The sequence below is a fragment of the Cherax quadricarinatus genome, chromosome 29 (genome assembly GCF_038502225.1).
Source record: "Cherax quadricarinatus isolate ZL_2023a chromosome 29, ASM3850222v1, whole genome shotgun sequence".
Classification (NCBI taxonomy): Eukaryota; Metazoa; Arthropoda; class Malacostraca; order Decapoda; family Parastacidae; genus Cherax; species Cherax quadricarinatus.
Window position 1 is genome coordinate 14173688 of NC_091320.1, and position 20895 is coordinate 14194582.

The 20895-nt window shown below is 42.1% G+C and overlaps 1 protein-coding gene across 1 annotated transcript in view; it reads left to right on the forward strand.

Moving 5' to 3' along the window:
• LOC138853369 (putative sodium-coupled neutral amino acid transporter 11) overlaps window positions 1-20895 on the forward strand; it is a 185730-nt gene that overhangs the window by 164029 nt on the left and 806 nt on the right. Inside the window, exons 7-9 of the mRNA XM_070089613.1 lie at window positions 14014-14101; window positions 15802-16052; window positions 19967-20895. The exon at window positions 19967-20895 is cut by the window's right edge and continues 806 nt beyond it. Coding sequence (XP_069945714.1) covers window positions 14014-14101; window positions 15802-16052; window positions 19967-20218 — 591 coding nt within the window. The 3' untranslated portion in view covers window positions 20219-20895. The remainder of the gene's footprint in view (window positions 1-14013; window positions 14102-15801; window positions 16053-19966) is intronic.

A 20895-nucleotide genomic window follows, 5' to 3' on the forward strand; every position in this document is an offset into this window, starting at 1 on the left:
ACGAACCAAGGTACTGATTTAACAATGGGTACCCATACTGTTAAACCCTTAGCACCTGGATTACTGATTGGGAGGCAGCCTATATGGGAGTGTGTACATACACCTAATAAATTGTAACATACTCTTTTCATGCCACACCCCCATCCCAAAAGGGCTCTAATAGCCAGGACTAGGCTTCCACCTCCATGGGTAGTATGCCACCATGGCACTGAACAATAATGGAACTGCCTTTCCTCTCAACCACCCAACTCATTAGATAGAGCTCAACTTTTCTCGAGACATAAGGTCAAACTCTAGAGTGAGACAGTTGGTTCAAGACACCTGTGGACAGTAGCAGAATGCCCATCACCAACCTCCCCCCACCAAAATTAAAACATTTTATATATACAAAAAGGAGAGGGTGAAAAAGAGCTAGGCTACCCATATAGTACCTAACACATCCTAACCTAAATTTAAGTATGAGAAAGGGAATCAGCCAGCTTATTATCCTTGCCGACAGTATGTACAATGCGACAATTGTATGGTTGCAGCCTGAGACTCCATCTCATCAGATGTGTGTTGTGGTTTTTCATGGAGTTGAGGTAGACCAGAGGGTTGTGGTCACTGTAGATTGAGACCACCTGGGACAATTGCCTCATATAGACCTCGAAATATACTAATGCCAGTATCAGAGTGAGGGCTTCTTTTTCAATTGCAGAGTAGGTTGATACTTGGCCGAGAAATAAGCCACAGGCTGCAACCACTCTTCCCCAGATTTTTGTACAAGTACTACCCCTACCCCTGGCTCACAAGCATCAACCTGTTATGGAAAGGGTTTTGCAAAATCAGGAGACAGAAGAATGGGTGCAGTACAAAGTAGTCGTTTAGCTTTGTTAAAAGAGTCGTGGCACTCTGGGGTCTATTGGAATTTAGTTTTTTGACTGGTAAGTGAGGTTAGGTGGGCTACAACATCTGCAGAGTTCTTACAGAATCTCTATAAAACCCTACCATTCCTAAGAAACGTTGGAGGGATTTCCTATCATGAGGTACTGGTTAATTATTAATGGAAAGGATTTTAGCAAAAGTTAGGGACAACTTTACCACTATCTACTTCATGGCCTAAAAAAGTAACAATAGACTGACCAAAAGATGACTTACATAAATTAACAGTTAATTGGAAACTCTGAAATTTCTCAAAGAGAGCTATAAGTCTGGACACATGTTGGTCCCAAGTATTGGATGCCACTACAATATCATTTAGGTAAGCTGTCATGCCTTCAAGTTCTTTAACAGCCTGATGGATCAGCATTTGGAATGATGCCAGTGAGTTCTGCATCCCAAAGGGTGTTCCTGTGTATTGATAATGACCTAGAATTATGAAGGCAGAGATTTCCTTCACCTTATCTGTTAAAGGTACCTGAGAGTAACCTTAAGGAGGTCTAATTTAGAAACAAAAGTAGCCTTATCAACAAAGTCAACTACATCATCCAAATGTGGCAGAGGGTAAGCATCTCGAATAGTGACCTCATTCATCTTACGGTAGTCTGTACACATTCGAAAATCTTCATCAGACTTTGGTGAAGCCCACGGAATAGATAACTCCTCCCCTAATCCATGTTCTAACAGAAATGCTACTTCTGCTGAAGTAGCCTCTTTTTTCAGGATTACCTCTGTAGGGGGAGAGTTTAACAGGTTTAGAGTTTCCAACATCTACATCATGATATCCTAGTGCATATTTTTCGGGACATAAGAACATAAGAACATAAGAAAGGAGGAACACTGCAGCAGGCCTGTTGGCCCATACTAGGCAGGTCCTTTACAATTCATCCCACTAACAAACATTTCACCAACCCAATTTTCAATGCTACCCAAGAAATAAGCTCTGATGTGCAAGTCCCACTCAAATCCAACCCCTCCCACTCATGTACTTATCCAACCTAAATTTGAAACTACCCAAAGTCCTAGCCTCAATAACCCAACTAGGTAGACTGTTCCACTCATCAACTACCCTATTTCCAAACCAATACTTTCCTATGTCCTTTCTAAATCTAAACTTATCTAATTTAAATCCATTACTGCGGGTTCTCTCTTGGAGAGATATCCTCAAGACCTTGTTAATATCCCCTTTACTAATACCTATCTTCCACTTATACACTTCAATCAGGTCTCCCCTCATTCTTCGTCTAACAAGTGAATGTAACTTAAGAGTCTTCAATCTTTCTTCATAAGGAAGATTTCTAATGCTATGTATTAATTTAGTCATCCTACGCTGAATGTTTTCTAACGAATTTATGTCCATTCTGTAATATGGAGACCAGAATTGAGCTGCATAATCTAGGTGAGGCCTTACTGATGTATAAAGCTGCAGTATGACCTCTGGACTTCTGTTGCTTACACTTCTTGATATAAATCCCAGTAATCTATTTGCCTTATTACGTACGCTTAGGCATTGCTGTGGAAATAAATGGTATAAAATACCGACACAATGGTGTAATTATAGGCTTCTTCCTGCGTGCACTCAGAATCTGCAGCAACGAGTTCCTTGAGGAAGAATGCACTATAATTGAACAAATATTTTCTAAACTCCACTATCCTCGTCACTTCATCAGAGACTGCAGACGGCGAGCATTAAACATCTTCAACACACCCAGAGAAGACACTGCCGAGAAGAGATACATAGTCCTTCCCACCAACTCCATTGCCAAACATGTTTCCAACATCTTTGCCAAAACATCATTCCAAGTATCTACCTCCACAACCACGACCATCAAGGACATCACCAGTAGTAGGCAGGACAAGCCTCCATCCTCTGCAGGGGTATACATAATCCCTTGTAATGACTGCAACAAGTTATACGTGGGCGAAACATCAAGGGACCTCCAAACACGTATTTCAGAACACCAATACGCAAGCAGGTCTGACGACACAAGGAATGCCTGCGTACAACACCGTAATTCACACAACCACTTGATAAACTACAGAAACTCAAGACTTATCGCCACAGAAGACAACACTCAATACCGAAGAATCCTGGAATCATCACTTATTTCTATATCCGACAACTTCAACCAGAATAGTGGCTTCTATAACATAGCTGAACCACTTGCCAAGAAACTTCTTCATCGCTATCCCACATAAGAACACTGTAGAAGGTCTGCTCACAAACTTATCCAATCTCCTTTCCAAGCTACCCAAGTTTTTAGACTATAACCCCACTCGGTACATCATCAGATGCAGCATTCTTCACCCTTGGTTTAAGGTTGCTGCTCACCATAACCCCCAAGTCCTTTTCGCAATCTGTATGGCTAAGTTCTACATTATTTAACTTATAAGTGCTAGGGTTATGGACACTCCCGAGCTTCAGAACCTTGCATTTATCTACATTGAACTGCATCTGCCACTTTCCTCACCAAGAGTAGAGTTTGTCTAAATCCTCCTGAAGTTCCCTAACATCTACGTTTGAATCAATTATCCTACCTATCTGTGTCATCGGCGAATTTTCTCATATCACTTGTAACACCCTCATCAAGATCATTGATATATATTATAAACAACAACAGGCCCAAGACTGATCCCTGTGGAACGCCACTTGTTACTGATCCCCACTCGGATTTAACCCCATTTATGGACACTCTCTGCTTCCTGTCTGTGAGCCATGACTCGACCCACGAGAGCACTTTTCCCCCAATGCCATGAGCTGCCACTTTCTTTAACAGTCTTTGGTGCGGAACTCTATCGAAAGCCTTACTAAAATCTAAGTAAATAATATCAAATTCTTTATCGTGGTCAACAGCCTCAAAAGCTTTACTGAAGAAGGTTAATAAATTAGTTAGACAAGACCGGCCTCTTGTGAATCCATGCTGAGTATCATTAATCAAGCTATGCTTATCGAGATGGCTTCTTATAATCTCAGCTATAATTGACTCTAGTAATTTGCCTACAATTGAGGTCAGGCTTATTGGGCGGTAATTTGACGGTAACGACTTGTCCCCTGTTTTAAAAATAGGAATTACATTAGCCATCTTCCACATATCAGACACTACACCTGTTTGAAGAGATAAATTAAAAATATTAGTTAATGGTTCACAGAGTTCCATTTTGCATTCCTTAAGAACCCTTGAAAAAACCTCATCAGGACCCGGTGACTTATTTTGCTTCAGTCGGTCTATCTGCTTCACAACCATTTCACTAGTGACTGTGATGTTACATAATTTATCTTCTTCTGGCCCACTATAGAAATTAATTACTGGAATGTTATTAGTGTCTTCCTGCGTAAAAACCGAGAGAAAATAATTATTTAAAATTGAGCACATTTCATTCTCTTTGTCACTAAGATGCCCATAGTTATTTTTAAGGGGACCTATCTTATCTCTGACTTTTGTTCTATATACCTGGAAAAAACTTTTTGGGTTAGTTTTAGAATCCCTAGCAACTTTAATTTCATAGTCCCTTTTAGCTTTTCTTATCCCCTTTTTAATGTCCCTCTTAATGTCAATATACTGATTCATAAGATGACACTCACCTCTTTTGATACGCCTATAAATTCCTTTCTTATGCCCTAGTAGATATTTCAGCCTATTATTCATCCATTTTGGGTCATTTCTATTTGATCGAATTTCCTTATACGGAATAAACGTTCTTTGAGCCTCATGTATAGTGTTCAGAAAACTGTCATATTGATAGCTCTCTTCGTTACCCCAGTCAACAGATGATAAGTGTTCTCTAAGCCCATCGTAATCTGCTAAGCGAAAATCTGGGACTGTTACTGAGTTATCCCTACTATCATACTTCCATTCAATGCTAAATGTAATTGATTTGTGGTCGCTAGCACCCAGTTCCTCTGAAACTTCTAAATTATTAACAAGGGATTCATTGTTTGCCAGGACTAAGTCAAGCAGGTTATTACCCCTTGTAGGTTCTGTCACAAACTGCTTCAAAAAACAATCCTGAACTACTTCTAAGAAGTCGTATGATTCTAAATTCCCAGTCAAGAAATTCCAATCAATATGACTAAAGTTAAAGTCTCCTAGAACTACTACATTATCGTGCCTTGTGGCCCTAACAATTTCCTCCCATAGTAGTCTCCCCTGGTCCCTATCTAAGTTTGGGGGATGGTATATCACACCTAAAATTAATTTTTCATGCCCCTCTGAAAATTCTATCCAAACAGACTCTGTATGTGTTACTTCAGACTTAATACCCGTTTTTATGCAACAGTTCAAGCGATCTCGGACATACAATGCCACCCCACCCCCTTCCCGACACTTCTATCTACTTGGAACACTTTAAAACCCTGAAAGTGACATTCCGCAGGCATGTCCCTACTTTTTGAATTAAACCACGTTTCAGTTAAGGCAAATACATCAATGTTACCTGCACTAGCAACTAGTCTCAACTCGTCCATCTTATTCCTAGCACTGCGACTATTTGTGTAATATATATTTAAAGACCCTCCTCTCTCTTTACCCTTCCTGCTCCTTTCTGTTATTCCACTAAACCTATTACTGTCCTTGTCAATTTGTGCCACTGGCTTTCCAATATCTACCTCATTTTGCCTATTACTAGTTCTCCTAGTACTCATATTACTACACTGCGACTTGACTGTTTTCCCGCCAAAACCCATACCACTAACTATTCCTAGTTTAAAGACCTAACAGCTCCCTCCACTGCAGTTGCCAGTGCTCCCACCCCAGACCTAGATAAGTGAACCCCATCCCTGGCATACATGTCATTTCTGCCATAGAAGAGGTCCCAGTTGTCAATGAATGTTACCGCATTTTCCTTACAGTATTTGTCCAGCCAGCAATTGACACCAATTGCCCTGGACAACCATTCATTTCCAACTCCTCTCCTTGGCAAAATACCACATATGACAGGGTTCCCACCCTTCCTCCTAATTATTTCTATTGCTGACCTATACCTGCTAATCAGGTCTTCACTCCTACGTCTGCCAACATCGTTGCCACCAGCACTGAGACAGATAATAGGATTGCTCCCATTACCTCTCATGATGTCATCCAGACGGCTAACAATATCCTCCATCCCAGCCCCAGGAAAGCAAACTCTCTGTCTCCTACTCCTGTCCTTCAAGCAGAACGCCCTATCCATATACCTAACTTGGCTATCCCCAACAACAACAATATTCTTACCTTCCTTGGTGTCGATCGTCGTGACGTTCCCAGTAGTCGACTCACATTCGTCGGGTAGCACTGAGAATGTATTAGAGGTTTCCACAACAGTTTCCACGGCAGTCTCTTTCTTCTTCATCGTTTCTACCTTTCCATTCGTCTTCTTGATCGTCAACTTCGTTCCCTGCTGTCCAGCCACTGACCAGTTTCCTTTCTTGACCTGAGGACTCAAAACAGGAGGACTACTACGAATCTTCTTGTTTTCCTCGGTCAGTCGCCGAATCTCCATCTTCGCCATCCTCAATTCTTCCTTAAGCTGTTGGTAAAGTTGCTCGATGGAGGGCATCTTGCTTCAATTCGTAGAGAGCGCGCAAACAGGTCTTCACAGAGCTAAGTACACGTCACCACTGAGCTAAGTACACGTCACCACTGAGCTAAGTACACGTCACCACTGAGCTAAGTACACGTCACCACTCAAGCTAAGTACACGTCACCACTGAGCTAAGTACACGTCACCACTGAAAATATGTCAGGATAAGATTGTAGGATTGCAGTTAAACTTGTTACTTGATTCTTAGACAGCCTCACCATTAAATGGCTAGGGTCCCTGAGGAGGACAGAATTGGGAAGCTTTAATTGAATTTCGAGAATAGGGAATAAGGAGCCAGGGTCGGGTTGTCTATAGAGGCAGAGGACAGAGTCATTACTGGGACTTTATTTGGACTATTAAATGCTTTAATCTGATTTATGTGGTATGTTTTACTCTTTGAGGGCTTATTAAGGGAGCTATCACATAATTTACATCAGATAGTGGCCAGGTATAGGTTCCTGCACCAACACCTTGTCTCCTGGATTGAAGGAGCGAAGCTTAGAATTTCTGTCATACCTCTGTTTCAAAGTGTTTTGAGCTGTTTTTAAGTTAGCCTTAGCCAACTGATGTGCCACCTGCAACCTTGAAGAAGGGTTGTAGAGTGTTATGTAGGTATCTTCTCCCATCTATCCTTCCTCAAGCACTTACAGAGGACCTCGTACGTTGTGCCCAAAGATTAGCTCAAACGGACTGTACCCTGTGGACTCCTGCACAGTTTCTCTCATTGCGAACAGCAACAGAGGAAGTGATTCATCCCAATCTGTAGGAAAATGCATGCAAAAAGTTCTCATCATGGTTTTTAATGTTTGATGAAATCTTTCCAAGGCGCCTTGGGACTGAGGATGATACGCAGTGGATAATTTATGAAATATTCCTGGCCTAGTTAATGCGTCCCTAAATGCTTTGGCAGTAAAATTAGTACCTCGGTCACTCTGAATAGACTTAGGAATGCCAAAGCAGGATATGAATTTAGTTAGGGCTTTAAGAATGGCTTTGGTTTTGATACTGCACACTGGGACTGCTTCTGGATACCTAGTACTTTGTCCATAATAGTGAATAAGTATTGGTTCCCAGATTTGAACTTAAGTAATGGACCTACACAATCAATGATTAACTCGCCAAAAAGGTTGTCCATCTGCGGGTATGGGATGAAGTGGTGCAGGTTTAATGGGGTGTCCAGGTTTTGCTAACATTCCCTACAACAATGGATGTGATTTTTCACATCTCCCTTTATTTTTGGCCAGAAAAACTTTTAGTATTCTATACAAGGTTTTGATAATGCCTAAGTGTCCTCCAAACAAAGGAATGTGAGCAATATTTAATGTTTGTGATCTAAACTTTTTAGAAACTACCAATCAATGTCTTTTGCCTTCCCTCTACCTCCTTATCAGTCTCTGTGCAGATAAAGAAGTCTTTTTTAATTTTATATTTAACTAGGTGATCCGAGTGAGATTCACCGACAGCAATTTGAAAAACTAAGTTTAAAGAAGGATCTTTTCATTGTTCCTCCTGAAAGGACAGTCCCTAGGGCATGGAAACAGATATCTGGCAATCCTGCAACCCTGGAATAGGAAGGATTGATCTGGGTCTGTTCACTAAATTTACGAGGCCCTGGCCAGTTTTCCTCATAAAACAAACTGTCTGGCCCTAGAACAAAGTCGTCCAAGGATGGGTCAGCATTCTCAACAGACATCCCTTGGGATTTTGCCCGAGTTATGACAACATCGGAGAAGGATTAGACATTATAGGTTCTGGACACTTTGTGGAATTAAGAATGTTATTACCTGGTAATACCACAGCATCTTTCATAGGAAATCCTTCAGAAACACCTACAGTCAAATATCCAGTGTAATATTTACTCTGCATGTATATTCTATGTAAAGGGACAGAAAATACTGCTCCTCCAAATACGTCTAAAAGAACTGATGAATGCAGTGAAGTTTGTTCAGAGAAGGGAAGTACCCCCTCTCTTACAAGGGAACAATAAGCCCCGGTATCTCCAAATGTTCTTACTTCAGTTTTCTTTGAATTCTCCTGAAGGGAGATATGGCAAGTAGTAGTATTGGGTCATAAACACTCTACCTCTTTCTTGTTCATCTCAATAGGGAGGTTAGTAATTCTCCCTAATGAATGGGGTTTAGCTGGGCAAGTGGATCTTACATGGCCAGGTTTATGGCAAAAATAACAGGTTACCTTGTGTTTTACTTTGGCTCCTTGCTGATTTTGTGGCTGGCGCCCCTCTGTATACTGACGTTGTTGAGCATGAGTTTGATGTCCACCGTGTTGAGCATGAGTTTGATGTCGCTCACCAGATTGGCCATGAGTTTAATATCGTTGCTCACCAGGTGACTTAGTTGGTTGGCATAATCGTTTACCTTCGTTCTGCCACTTCATCCTCCAGTCAGGAACTCTTTTCTAACGATCTCTACTCATGCCAGGCTGTTGGGAAGGAAAATAAGACTGCTCGGACAAGGAGTGGTTAGTCTCAAAAGTGTCAGCCAACCTGGCTGCTTCTAATGCAGTGGTCAATTAATGATCTTCATGATAGGCTCTAACCTCTGGTCCAACAGACTCCAGCAGGTTATCCACCAATAGTAGTTGAATTAAGTCAGAAAAATTGGCGACACATCTCGCCTTGTACCACTTGGTGAGGGATTTCGAATGCTGCCTTACAAAGTCTACATGAGACTGACCCAGCTGACGCTTACCCAGTTTGAATTCCCTCCTCTACTTAGCAGGAATACACTGATAAGCCAGAAGAACCGTGGTTTTACCCACCCAATAGTTGGCAAATTCTTCATTATTCAACATACAATGCTGTATGCACCAATGCTGCCCAATGCTCCTCAGGCCACCTTAATGCTCGAGCCTGGTTTTCAAATGCCTCCAAAAACTGTTCAGGCCTGGCTTCAACAAAACAAGGAACTAGCTGCACTGCCTTTTGCACACTAAAGTCATCCACAGTTTGCTTAAAATGCCTCCCCTCCTTCTCTCTATCAAACTGCTCTCTAGCAAATGCTTGCTGCTCCCTAGTTGTTTGAAGATTGAGTTTGGCTAACTCAAGCGCCAATGAAGCAAACTCACCCTGAGACATACCCAGTGCTCCTTCTGCTTCACAAGACTGCTGATCTTATTGTTCTGGTGTTATTCCTCCCACATTACGAAGGTACCTAAGCAGACATCGGCGATTAACAGCTCCTGCAGTGGAAGATACCTCAGTTTGGTGCACCATAGTTGTTTTAACTCTCAACTTTGCACGAATGATGTCACGAAGCTGCACAGCAGTGAGAGTTCGTTGATACTCTAAACCAATAGAACGAGCAATTCGCCAGCAATGTTGTTGAGATAGTTTGGGCAGATTTAGTAGAGTATACTCACACACCAACCGCCTGACTTGTGTAGGTGGCATTAACCCCAAAGTAACACGCTGTTCGCAATGCACGCAACAAGCAGCAACAGCACAGTACAACTTGCGGGATACACACACACAATAGCAAGACTGACACGCAATAACGAAAGTAATTGCAAGCCTGACATGCAATAACGAAAGCGATGGCAAGGCAGACACACAATGCCGAGCGATAGCAAAGTTATATGAACGGTACTAAGACCAGCTTCAGCTCCCAACGATACTAAGACAAGCTCCAGCTCCCGGACAGAGCACTCATATTACAAACACAGGTAACGACTGGCCTGTGACCTGGTCATGTGTTGGAGCAAAACAAACTCAGCAGTACTATTTAACTTGAATTTCCTTCACCAATTATATATACATACCTATGTACACTTGTGTACACTCTGTACAGGAGTTGAATATAAGTGTACCACACGGTGATAAAGGCAAAGACAGAGACCTGATTGAGCACCGTGCTTCAACCAGCTAGAGGCAAATCTTGCAAATGCTGACTGCGAGTGAACCACATCACATCAGCATTTAGTGAGCTCGCCTATGATTGGTTAATGAACCAAGGTGCTGATTTAACGATGGGTACCCATATCGTTAAATCCTTAGCACTTGGTTCGCTGGTTGGGAGGCAGCCTATATGGGAGTGTGAACATATGCCCAGTAAATTGTAACATATTCTTTGCATGCCATACCACTTCTCCAGACTTAGAAATAACGGAAAATAACAAATTTCCCACACCTACTGTTATGAAGATGTTCTTGGTTATGTGGGCATTAAATTTCAATTTGCTATCAAGAATTTACACTTGGTGTGTCTTGCAATGATCTATATGTTTAGTTGGATATCTGAAGCTTTTTCCAAACAGTAGGTAGTAGATTTTGTCAATATTAAGGGTGACTTTGTTGGTAGTCATCCACATTAGCAGGACTGAATAGTCCTACCTTTCCTTGAGACTGATAAGGTCTCATAGCTTAACGAATTTTGTCAGATATCTTTTCCGAGCCTATTTATTTAGTTTCCAAAGAATTACCTTGGGCAAAACCAGAAATTGGCAAGCTTCCATGACTCGGGTGTCTCTCTAGCTGCTAACATAAGACATGAGTGTGTGTGTTATACCTGGGCGCTACCTGCGCAATCATGTCTCATATCTCTTTCCAGAGTATAATAACAATATTCCAAAGTGTGATCTTTTACAATAGGAGCACTGAACTTATTTCTACCTTCCCTGCATCATCACCCACCACACGGTGCTGCTACACCACACGGTGCTGCTACACCACGCGGTGCTGCTACACCACGCGGTGCTGCTACACCACACGGTGCTGCTACACCACGCGGTGCTGCTACACCAGGCGGTGCTGCTACACCTACACCACACGGTGCTGCTACACCACACGGTGCTGCTACACCACGCGGTGCTGCTACACCGCACGGTGCTGCTACACCACACGGTGCTGCTACACCACACGGTGCTGCTACACCACACGGTGCTGCTACACCACGCGGTGCTGCTACACCACGCGGTGCTGCTACACCGCACGGTGCTGCTACACCGCACGGTGCTGCTACACCGCACGGTGCTGCTACACCACACGGTGCTGCTACACCACACGGTGCTGCTACACCACGCGGTGCTGCTACACCACGCGGTGCTGCTTCACCACACGGTGCTGCTTCACCACACGGTGCTGCTGCACCACACGGTGCTGCTACACCACACGGTGCTGCTACACCACGCGGTGCTGCTACACCACACGGTGCTGCTACACCACACGGTGCTGCTACACCACGCGGTGCTGCTTCACCACGCGGTGCTGCTTCACCACGCGGTGCTGCTGCACCACACGTTGCTGCTACACCACACGGTGCTGCTACACCACGCGGTGCTGCTACACCACACGGTGCTGCTACACCACACGATGCTGCTACACAACACGATGCTGCTACACCACGCGGTGCTGCTACACCACGCGGTGCTGCTACACCACACGGTGCTGCTACACCACACGGTGCTGCTTCACCACACGGTGCTGCTTTACCACACGGTGCTGCTACATCACACGGTGCTGCTACACCACGCGGTGCTGCTTCAATACACGGTGCTGCTACACCACACGGTGCTGCTTCAAAACACGGTACTGCTACACCACACGGTGCTGCTATATCACACGGTGCTGCTTCATCACACGGTGCTGCTTCACCACACGGTGCTGCTACACCACACGGTGCTGCTTCACCACACGGTACTGCTACACCACACGGTGCTGATATATCACACGGTGCTGCTGCACCACATGATGCAACTTCACCACACGGTGCTGTGTCACCACACGGTACTGCTACATCACACGGTGCTGCTATATCACACGGTGCTTGTCCTGTTCACCTAGCAGCAAATAGGTACCTGGGTGTTAGTCGACTGGTGTGGGTCGCATCCTGGGGGACAAGATTAAGGACCCCAATGGAAATAAGTTAGACAGTCCTCGATGACGCACTGACTTTCTTGGGTTATCCTGGGTGGCTAACCCTCCGGGGTTAAAAATCCGAACGAAATCTTATCTTATCTTATCTTACACCATACGGTGCTGCTTCACCACACGGTGCTGCTTCACCACACGGTGCTGCTACACCACAACCGGTGCTGCTTCACCCCACGGTGCTACTACACCACATGGTGCTGCTTCGCCACGTGTTGATTCACCACGTATTGCTTCACCACGTGTTGCTTTACCACGTATTGCTTCACCACGTGTTGCTTTACCACGTGTTGCTTTACCATGTGTTGCTTTACCATGTGTTGCTTTACCACGTATTGCTTCACCACGTGTTGCTTTACCACGTGTTGCTTTACCACGTGTTGCTTTACCATGTGTTGCTTTACCACGTGTTGCTTTACCACGTGTTGCTTTACCATGTGTTGCTTTACCACGTGTTGCTTTACCACGTGTTGCTTTACCATGTGTTGCTTTACCACGTGTTGCTTTACCACGTGTTGCTTTACCATGTGTTGCTTTACCACGTGTTGCTTTACCACGTGTTGCTTTACCATGTGTTGCTTTACCACGTGTTGCTTTACCACGTGTTGCTTTACCATGTGTTGCTTTACCATGTGTTGCTTTACCACGTGTTGCTTTACCACGTGTTGCTTTACCATGTGTTGCTTTACCACGTGTTGCTTTACCATGTGTTGCTTTACCACGTGTTGCTTCACCATGTGTTGCTTTACCACGTGTTGCTTTACCACGTGTTGCTTCACCATGTGTTGCTTTACCACGTGTTGCTTTACCATGTGTTGCTTTACCACGTGTTGCTTTACCACGTGTTGCTTTACCACGTGTTGCTTTACCACGTGTTGCTTTACCACGTGTTGCTTTACCACGTGTTGCTTTACCACGTGTTGCTTCACCATGTGTTGCTTTACCACGTGTTGCTTTACCACGTGTTGCTTTACCACGTGTTGCTTTACCACTTTTTGCTTCACCACGTGTTGCTTCACCACGTGCTGCTTACCACGTGTTGCTTCACCACGTTTTGCTTCACCACGTGTTGCTTCACCACGTGCTGCTTTGCCACGTGTTGCTTCACCACGTGTTGCTTCACCACGTGCTGCTTCACCACGTGTCGTTTCACCACGTGCTGCTTCACCACGTGTTGTTTCACCACGTGTTGCTTCACCACGTGTTGCTTCACCACGTGCTGCTTCACCACGTGTTGCTTCACCACGTGTTGCTTCACCACGTGTTGCTTCACCACGTGTTGCTTCACCACGTGTTGCTTCACCACGTATTGCTTCACCACGTGTTGCTTCACCACGTGTTGCTCCACCACGTGTTGCTTCACCACGTGTTGCTTCACCACGTGTTGCTTCACCATGTGTTGCTTCACCACGTGTTGCTTCACCACGTGTTGCTTCACCACGTGTTGCTTCACCACGTGTTGCTTCACCACGTGTTGCTTCACCACGTGTTGCTTCACCACGTGTTGCTTCACCACGTGTTGCTTCACCACGTGTTGCTTCACCACGTGTTGCTTCACCACGTGTTGCTTCACCACGTGTTGCTTCACCACGTGTTGCTTCACCACGTGCTGCTGCTCCATCACGTTTCTATATTTGTTTTTTTCCCCCCAGGCAACACACATCTCTATCGCCTCAGCCGCCATCCTAAGTCTGGTGTTCGCTGTGGCTGGCTACGTCACCTTCACTGGCTACACCCAAGGTGAGTCTCATCTCTCTCATCTACCAACATGATGAGTATCATCTCTCTCATCTACCAACAAGGTGAGTCTCATCTCTCTCATCTACCAACAAGATGAGTATCATCTCTCTCATCTACCAACAAGATGAGTCTCATCTCTCTCATCTACCAGCAAGGTGAGTCTCATCTCTCTCATCTACCAACATGATGAGTGTCATCTCTCTCATCTACCAACATGATGAGTGTCATCTCTCTCATCTACCAACAAGATGAGTATCATCTCTCTCATCTACCAACATGATGAGTGTCATCTCTCTCATCTACCAACAAGATGAGTATCATCTCTCTCATCTACCAACATGATGAGTATCATCTCTCTCATCTACCAACAAGGTGAGTCTCATCTCTCTCATCTACCAACATGATGAGTATCATCTCTCTCATCTACCAACATGATGAGTGTCATCTCTCTCGTCTACCAACATGATGAGTATCATCTCTTTCATCTACCAACATGATGAGTGTCATCTCTCTCATCTACCAACATGATGAGTGTCATCTCTCTCATCTACCAACATGATGAGTGTCATCTCTCTCATCTACCAACATGATGAGTGTCATCTCTCTCATCTACCAACATGATGAGTGTCATCTCTCTCGTCTACCAACATGATGAGTATCATCTCTCTCATCTACCAACATGATGAGTGTCATCTCTCTCATCTACCAACATGATGAGTGTCATCTCTCTCGTCTACCAACATGATGAGTATCATCTCTCTCATCTACCAACATGATGAGTGTCATCTCTCTCATCTACCAACATGATGAGTGTCATCTCTCTCATCTACCAACATGATGAGTGTCATCTCTCTCATCTACCAACATGATGAGTGTCATCTCTCTCGTCTACCAACATGATGAGTATCATCTCTCTCATCTACCAACATGATGAGTGTCATCTCTCTCATCTACCAACATGATGAGTGTCATCTCTCTCATCTACCAACATGATGAGTGTCATCTCTCTCATCTACCAACATGATGAGTGTCATCTCTCTCATCTACCAACATGATGAGTGTCATCTCTCTCGTCTACCAACATGATGAGTATCATCTCTCTCATCTACCAACATGATGAGTGTCATCTCTCTCATCTACCAACATGATGAGTGTCATCTCTCTCATCTACCAACATGATGAGTGTCATCTCTCTCATCTACCAACATGATGAGTCTCATCTCTCTCACCTACCAACATGATGAGTATCATCTCTCTCATCTACCAACATGATGAGTATCATCTCTCTCATTTTCCATCAATTTGAGTATCATCTCTCTCATCTACCAACAAGATGAGTGTCATCTCTCTATATCAGTATGTCACAACGCACAACTTGCAAACTGCTGATATAAACTTGACGATGTAGTACTGCTCCGCTGTGGACTTGGATCAAGGTCCGAAATGTCGAGTTTCCTTTTCCAATTTGTTGGTCAATGTCGCTCTTTGGCACGAAGAAGTTTCACTGCCACTTAGCTCTTGTGTATCCACGTGTGGATGTATCACCTGAGTGTTGTGTATTCATATGTATATTTATCACATGAGTGTTCTGTATCCATATGTATATGTATCACCTGTGCGTTGTGTATCCATGTGTATATGTATCACCTAAGTTATGTATCCACGTGTCGATGTATCACCTGAGTGTTGTGTATCCACAGGTGATGTATTTGAGAACTACTGTTGGGGAGACGACCTGATGAACGTGTGCCGGGGAGCGTACGCTGTCACCATCCTCCTCACGTTCCCCATTGAGTGCTTCGTGGCCAGAGATGTCATGGAAACGGCGTTCTTCCGCGAGTACCAACCACAACCGTTCTTCAGACATGCTGTCCTCTCTGTCCTGATAGCCATGCTCTGTATGTTCCTCTCCCTCTCCACTGACTGCCTTGGAATCGTCCTCGAGGTCAATGTAAGTCATCAACGTATTTTTTGGCCTATATTTTTATAATAAAAAAGAGGCCTATATTTTTAATTCATCTTTTTCTTCTTCCCTTTCTTGTTCTTTCTTCTTCCCGGGATCAAGAGCCTCTCACCAGCATCAAGAATCTTCCAGGAAATGCTTCAATGTCTTCATATCTTTGATCTAACAACCGTCTTGCTTCCACACAAGAATTAGTCATTACATAACACTTAATACTGCGTCATATTACATACTATCCATCGAAAATCTGCAGTATTAGGTACTTCCGTTTTGACTTTGAATTTGCACTGCAAAATCTATTCAGTAGTTGCCAGAAAGTTCCCAAGAAAGGCTCAACATACGCAAAAAATATTCTCGCAACCTGTTATGAAAATTATTCATATAACCGTCTTGTAGATGAATCATAGAGAGACCCAAGAGCTTGATAAATTAGATACTTGTGCAACACAAGTGTATAATTTATCATCCCATATATCAACATAATACCTCGTATTTGTATTTTTTGCTATCCACAACACACATTAAGCAGAGGAGAGATAACAGCAAGACACTCGTCGTCATCATGGTTACACTGGAAAGGCATCAACAATAAAGTTAGAATCATAATAAATTCTCCTTTTTTTTTCATCAATTGCAGTTTTGTTAAGAATCCATAGAAATATCTTTTTATATCACTAAATATACGGGCAAAAAGGCTGTTATCCTATTAAAGCCTCAGCTAATATTAAAGCCTCAGCTAATATTAAAGCCTCAGCTAATATTAAAGCCTCAGCTAATATTAAAGCCTCAGCTAATATTAAAGCCTCAGCTAATATTAAAGCCTCAGCTAATATTAAAGCCTCAGCTAATATCAAAGCCTCAGCTAATGTTAAAGCCTCAGCTAATATTAAAGCCTCAGCTAATATTAAAGCCTCAACTAATATCAAAGCCTCAGCTAATATTAAAGCCTCAACTAATATTAAAGCCTCAGCTAATATTAAAGCCTCAACTAATATCAAAGCCTCAACTAATATCAAAGCCTCAGCTAATATTAAAGCCTCAGCTAATATTAAAGCCTCAGCTAATATTAAAGCCTCAGCTAATATCAAAGCCTCAGCTAATATTAAAGCCTCAGCTAATATCAAAGCCTCAGCTAATATTAAAGCCTCAGCTAATATTAAAGCCTCAGCTAATATTAAAGCCTCAGCTAATATTAAAGCCTCAACTAATATCAAAGCCTCAGCTAATATTAAAGCCTCAGCTAATATTAAAGCCTCAGCTAATATTAAAGCCTCAACTAATATCAAAGCCTCAGCTAATATTAAAGCCTCAGCTAATGTTAAAGCCTCAGCTAATATTAAAGCCTCAGCTAATATTAAAGCCTCAACTAATATCAAAGCCTCAGCTAATATTAAAGCCTCAACTAATATTAAAGCCTCAACTAATATTAAAGCCTCAACTAATATCAAAGCCTCAGCTAATATTAAAGCCTCAACTAACATTAAAGCCTCAACTAATATTAAAGCCTCAACTAATATCAAAGCCTCAGCTAATATTAAAGCCTCAGCTAATATTAAAGCCTCAGCTAATATTAAAGCCTCAACTAATATCAAAGCCTCAGCTAATGTTAAAGCCTCAGCTAATATTAAAGCCTCAGCTAATATTAAAGCCTCAACTAATATCAAAGCCTCAGCTAATATTAAAGCCTCAACTAATATTAAAGCCTCAACTAATATTAAAGCCTCAACTAATATCAAGGCCTCAGCTAATATTAAAGCCTCAGCTAATATTAAAGCCTCAACTAATATCAAAGCCTCAGCTAATATTAAAGCCTCAACTAATATTAAAGCCTCAACTAATATTAAAGCCTCAACTAATATCAAAGCCTCAGCTAATATTAAAGCCTCAACTAACATTAAAGCCTCAACTAATATTAAAGCCTCAACTAATATCAAAGCCTCAGCTAATATTAAAGCCTCAGCTAATATTAAAGCCTCAGCTAATATTAAAGCCTCAACTAATATCAAAGCCTCAGCTAATGTTAAAGCCTCAGCTAATATTAAAGCCTCAGCTAATATTAAAGCCTCAACTAATATCAAAGCCTCAGCTAATATTAAAGCCTCAACTAATATTAAAGCCTCAACTAATATTAAAGCCTCAACTAATATCAAGGCCTCAGCTAATATTAAAGCCTCAGCTAATATTAAAGCCTCAACTAATATCAAAGCCTCAGTTAATATTAAAGCCTCAGCTAATATTAAAGCCTCAGCTAATATTAAAGCCTCAACTAATATCAAAGCCTCAGCTAATATTAAAGCCTCAGCTAATATTAAAGCCTCAACTAATATCAAAGCCTCAGCTAATATTAAAGCCTCAGCTAATATTAAAGCCTCAGCTAATATTAAAGCCTCAGCTAATATTAAAGCCTCAACTAATATTAAAGCCTCAACTAATATTAAAGCCTCAACTAATATCAAAGCCTCAGCTAATATTAAAGCCTCAGCTAATATTAAAGCCTCAACTAATATCAAAGCCTCAGCTAATATTAAATTATTATTATAATCAAGGGGAAGCGCTAAACCCGGAGGATTATACAGCGCCTGGGGGGGGGGATGTGGAAGGCATTCAGGCTTAATTCGGGGAACTGGAGCACAGATCCAATTCCCTAAATCAAGAGCCCCTCACCAACATCAAGGAGCCTTCCTTGAGGGGAGCTAATATTAAAGCCTCAGCTAATATTAAAGCCTCAACTAATATCAAAGCCTCAGCTAATATTAAAGCCTCAGCTAATATTAAAGCCTCAGCTAATATTAAAGCCTCAACTAATATCAAAGCCTCAGCTAATATCAAAGCCTCAGCTAATATTAAAGCCTCAGCTAATATTAAAGCCTCAACTAATATCAAAGCCTCAGCTAATATTAAAGCCTCAGCTAATATTAAAGCCTCAGCTAATATCAAAGCCTCAGCTAATATTAAAGCCTCAGCTAATATTAAAGCCTCAGCTAATATTAAAGCCTCAGCTAATATTAAAGCCTCAGCTAATATTAAAGCCTCAGCTAATATTAAAGCCTCAGCTAATATTAAAGCCTCAACTAATATCAAAGCCTCAGCTAATATTAAAGCCTCAGCTAATATTAAAGCCTCAGCTAATATTAAAGCCTCAGCTAATATTAAAGCCTCAACTAATATCAAAGCCTCAACTAATATCAAAGCCTCAGCTAATATTAAAGCCTCAGCTAATATTAAAGCCTGGCCTGATGTAAGGTATACGAGTGCCATTTCCCAGGACGCCACCATAAGTCAGATAACACGCGAGTGTTTACTTAATTTACGTGATAATAATAATAATATTTATTTTTATTGTTGTTGTTGTTTATATACTGGGAAGAGCTAAACCCATAAGGACATACAATACTTGCTAAAGTGAACAGAGGCAACAGGTGTAAGGAGACTTGCCCATGTCTCTCGTTCCTCTTGTGAATTAATTGAAGCAGAAGCCCTCCAGTTGTGCGCCGAACACTTTACCATCTAGACACACTTCACTTTCTTAGATCAGCAACTGAGAAATGCAGGGTAATCAGGTTTGATTCAAGGAAAGGGAAAGTAGTTGCAATTCCTTGAAACAAGGGGCCCTAAACCCGCATCAAGGCACTTCTTTGAAGGGCACTATCAGATCAATGAGCAGTATTTCTTCACAAGGCAATTTAAGTCATAACCATTATTGGAACTCTGTGTAAATAACCTGAAAATGTTTCCAAAACTTAGGCTTCATTCTTAAGTCTTTTAATACACCTTCATTCGTCATTAATTTCTTCAGTAAAAATGCCCCAGTAAAGGAGGAAAAAATATTGACAATCGATGTAATGATAGAAATTTATCAGCAACACTGAAGTTAATCATACATACCTTTCTTTTGTCCCCAGGGCATCATGTGTGCGATACCCCTGGCTTACATCTTGCCTGCCTTGTGCTATATTAAACTGGAGGAAGGACCAGTGTGGGCACGCACCAAGTGGACAGCCTGGGGTGTTGCTACTTTTGGCGTTGTCTCTATGATCATTGGTATAATATCACTCTTTACCAATATATCTGTCTTGTCACAGTGTTCCCACGGAGTGGAGATGGAATACTGCTTTTCCTCAGGTAATGACACCCAGACTGAATTACAACTCTAAATTATCAATTCTCGTCTGAGATATTGATCTGAGGTGATATTTCACATAGACGTCCAGACTCTGAGTAGTCAAAAATCTGATAAACATTAAATTGTGAATTTGGAGACAAAAGTATTTAGTTAAGAAAGCTTCTCAGAATCAAATAATTGAAGTACATATATTGGAATTTAAAATTTGCATATTTAGGAAACTATGAGACCTAGAAATGTTAAAAGTTAGATGTTTACATTCTGGCCGAATTAAATTTGAAGAAGAGTAGACACTGTGCAGCTGAAATGAATTAGACCTCGTATTTTGGAATTTACACACACACAAAAAATGAGTTTTAAAGTGTGACAAGTCCTTATGATTATAGCACCAATATTCTAGGGTAAATCTGGCTGACATGCTGTGGGAAATGGGGTTTCGGTTTTACAGAATGCATCTGCATTGTATATGTTTTAAAAATTCACCAGTAGTTAGCGAGCTTTCACCCAATGTATAGTCATGGGTAGCTGCTTTTGTATTTAGAATAAAAGTGACTCATGGACTCTGATGTGATATAGGGAATATAAACTTAATGCCCCGAGAAAATGAAGAATAAATATCAAACTAATGTAGGCCTTATGAAGCAGCTTCCTGGCAACTTTTATTCCTTGACTTTGTTCCCTCAGGTCAACCAGGCACCAAGTGTGTCG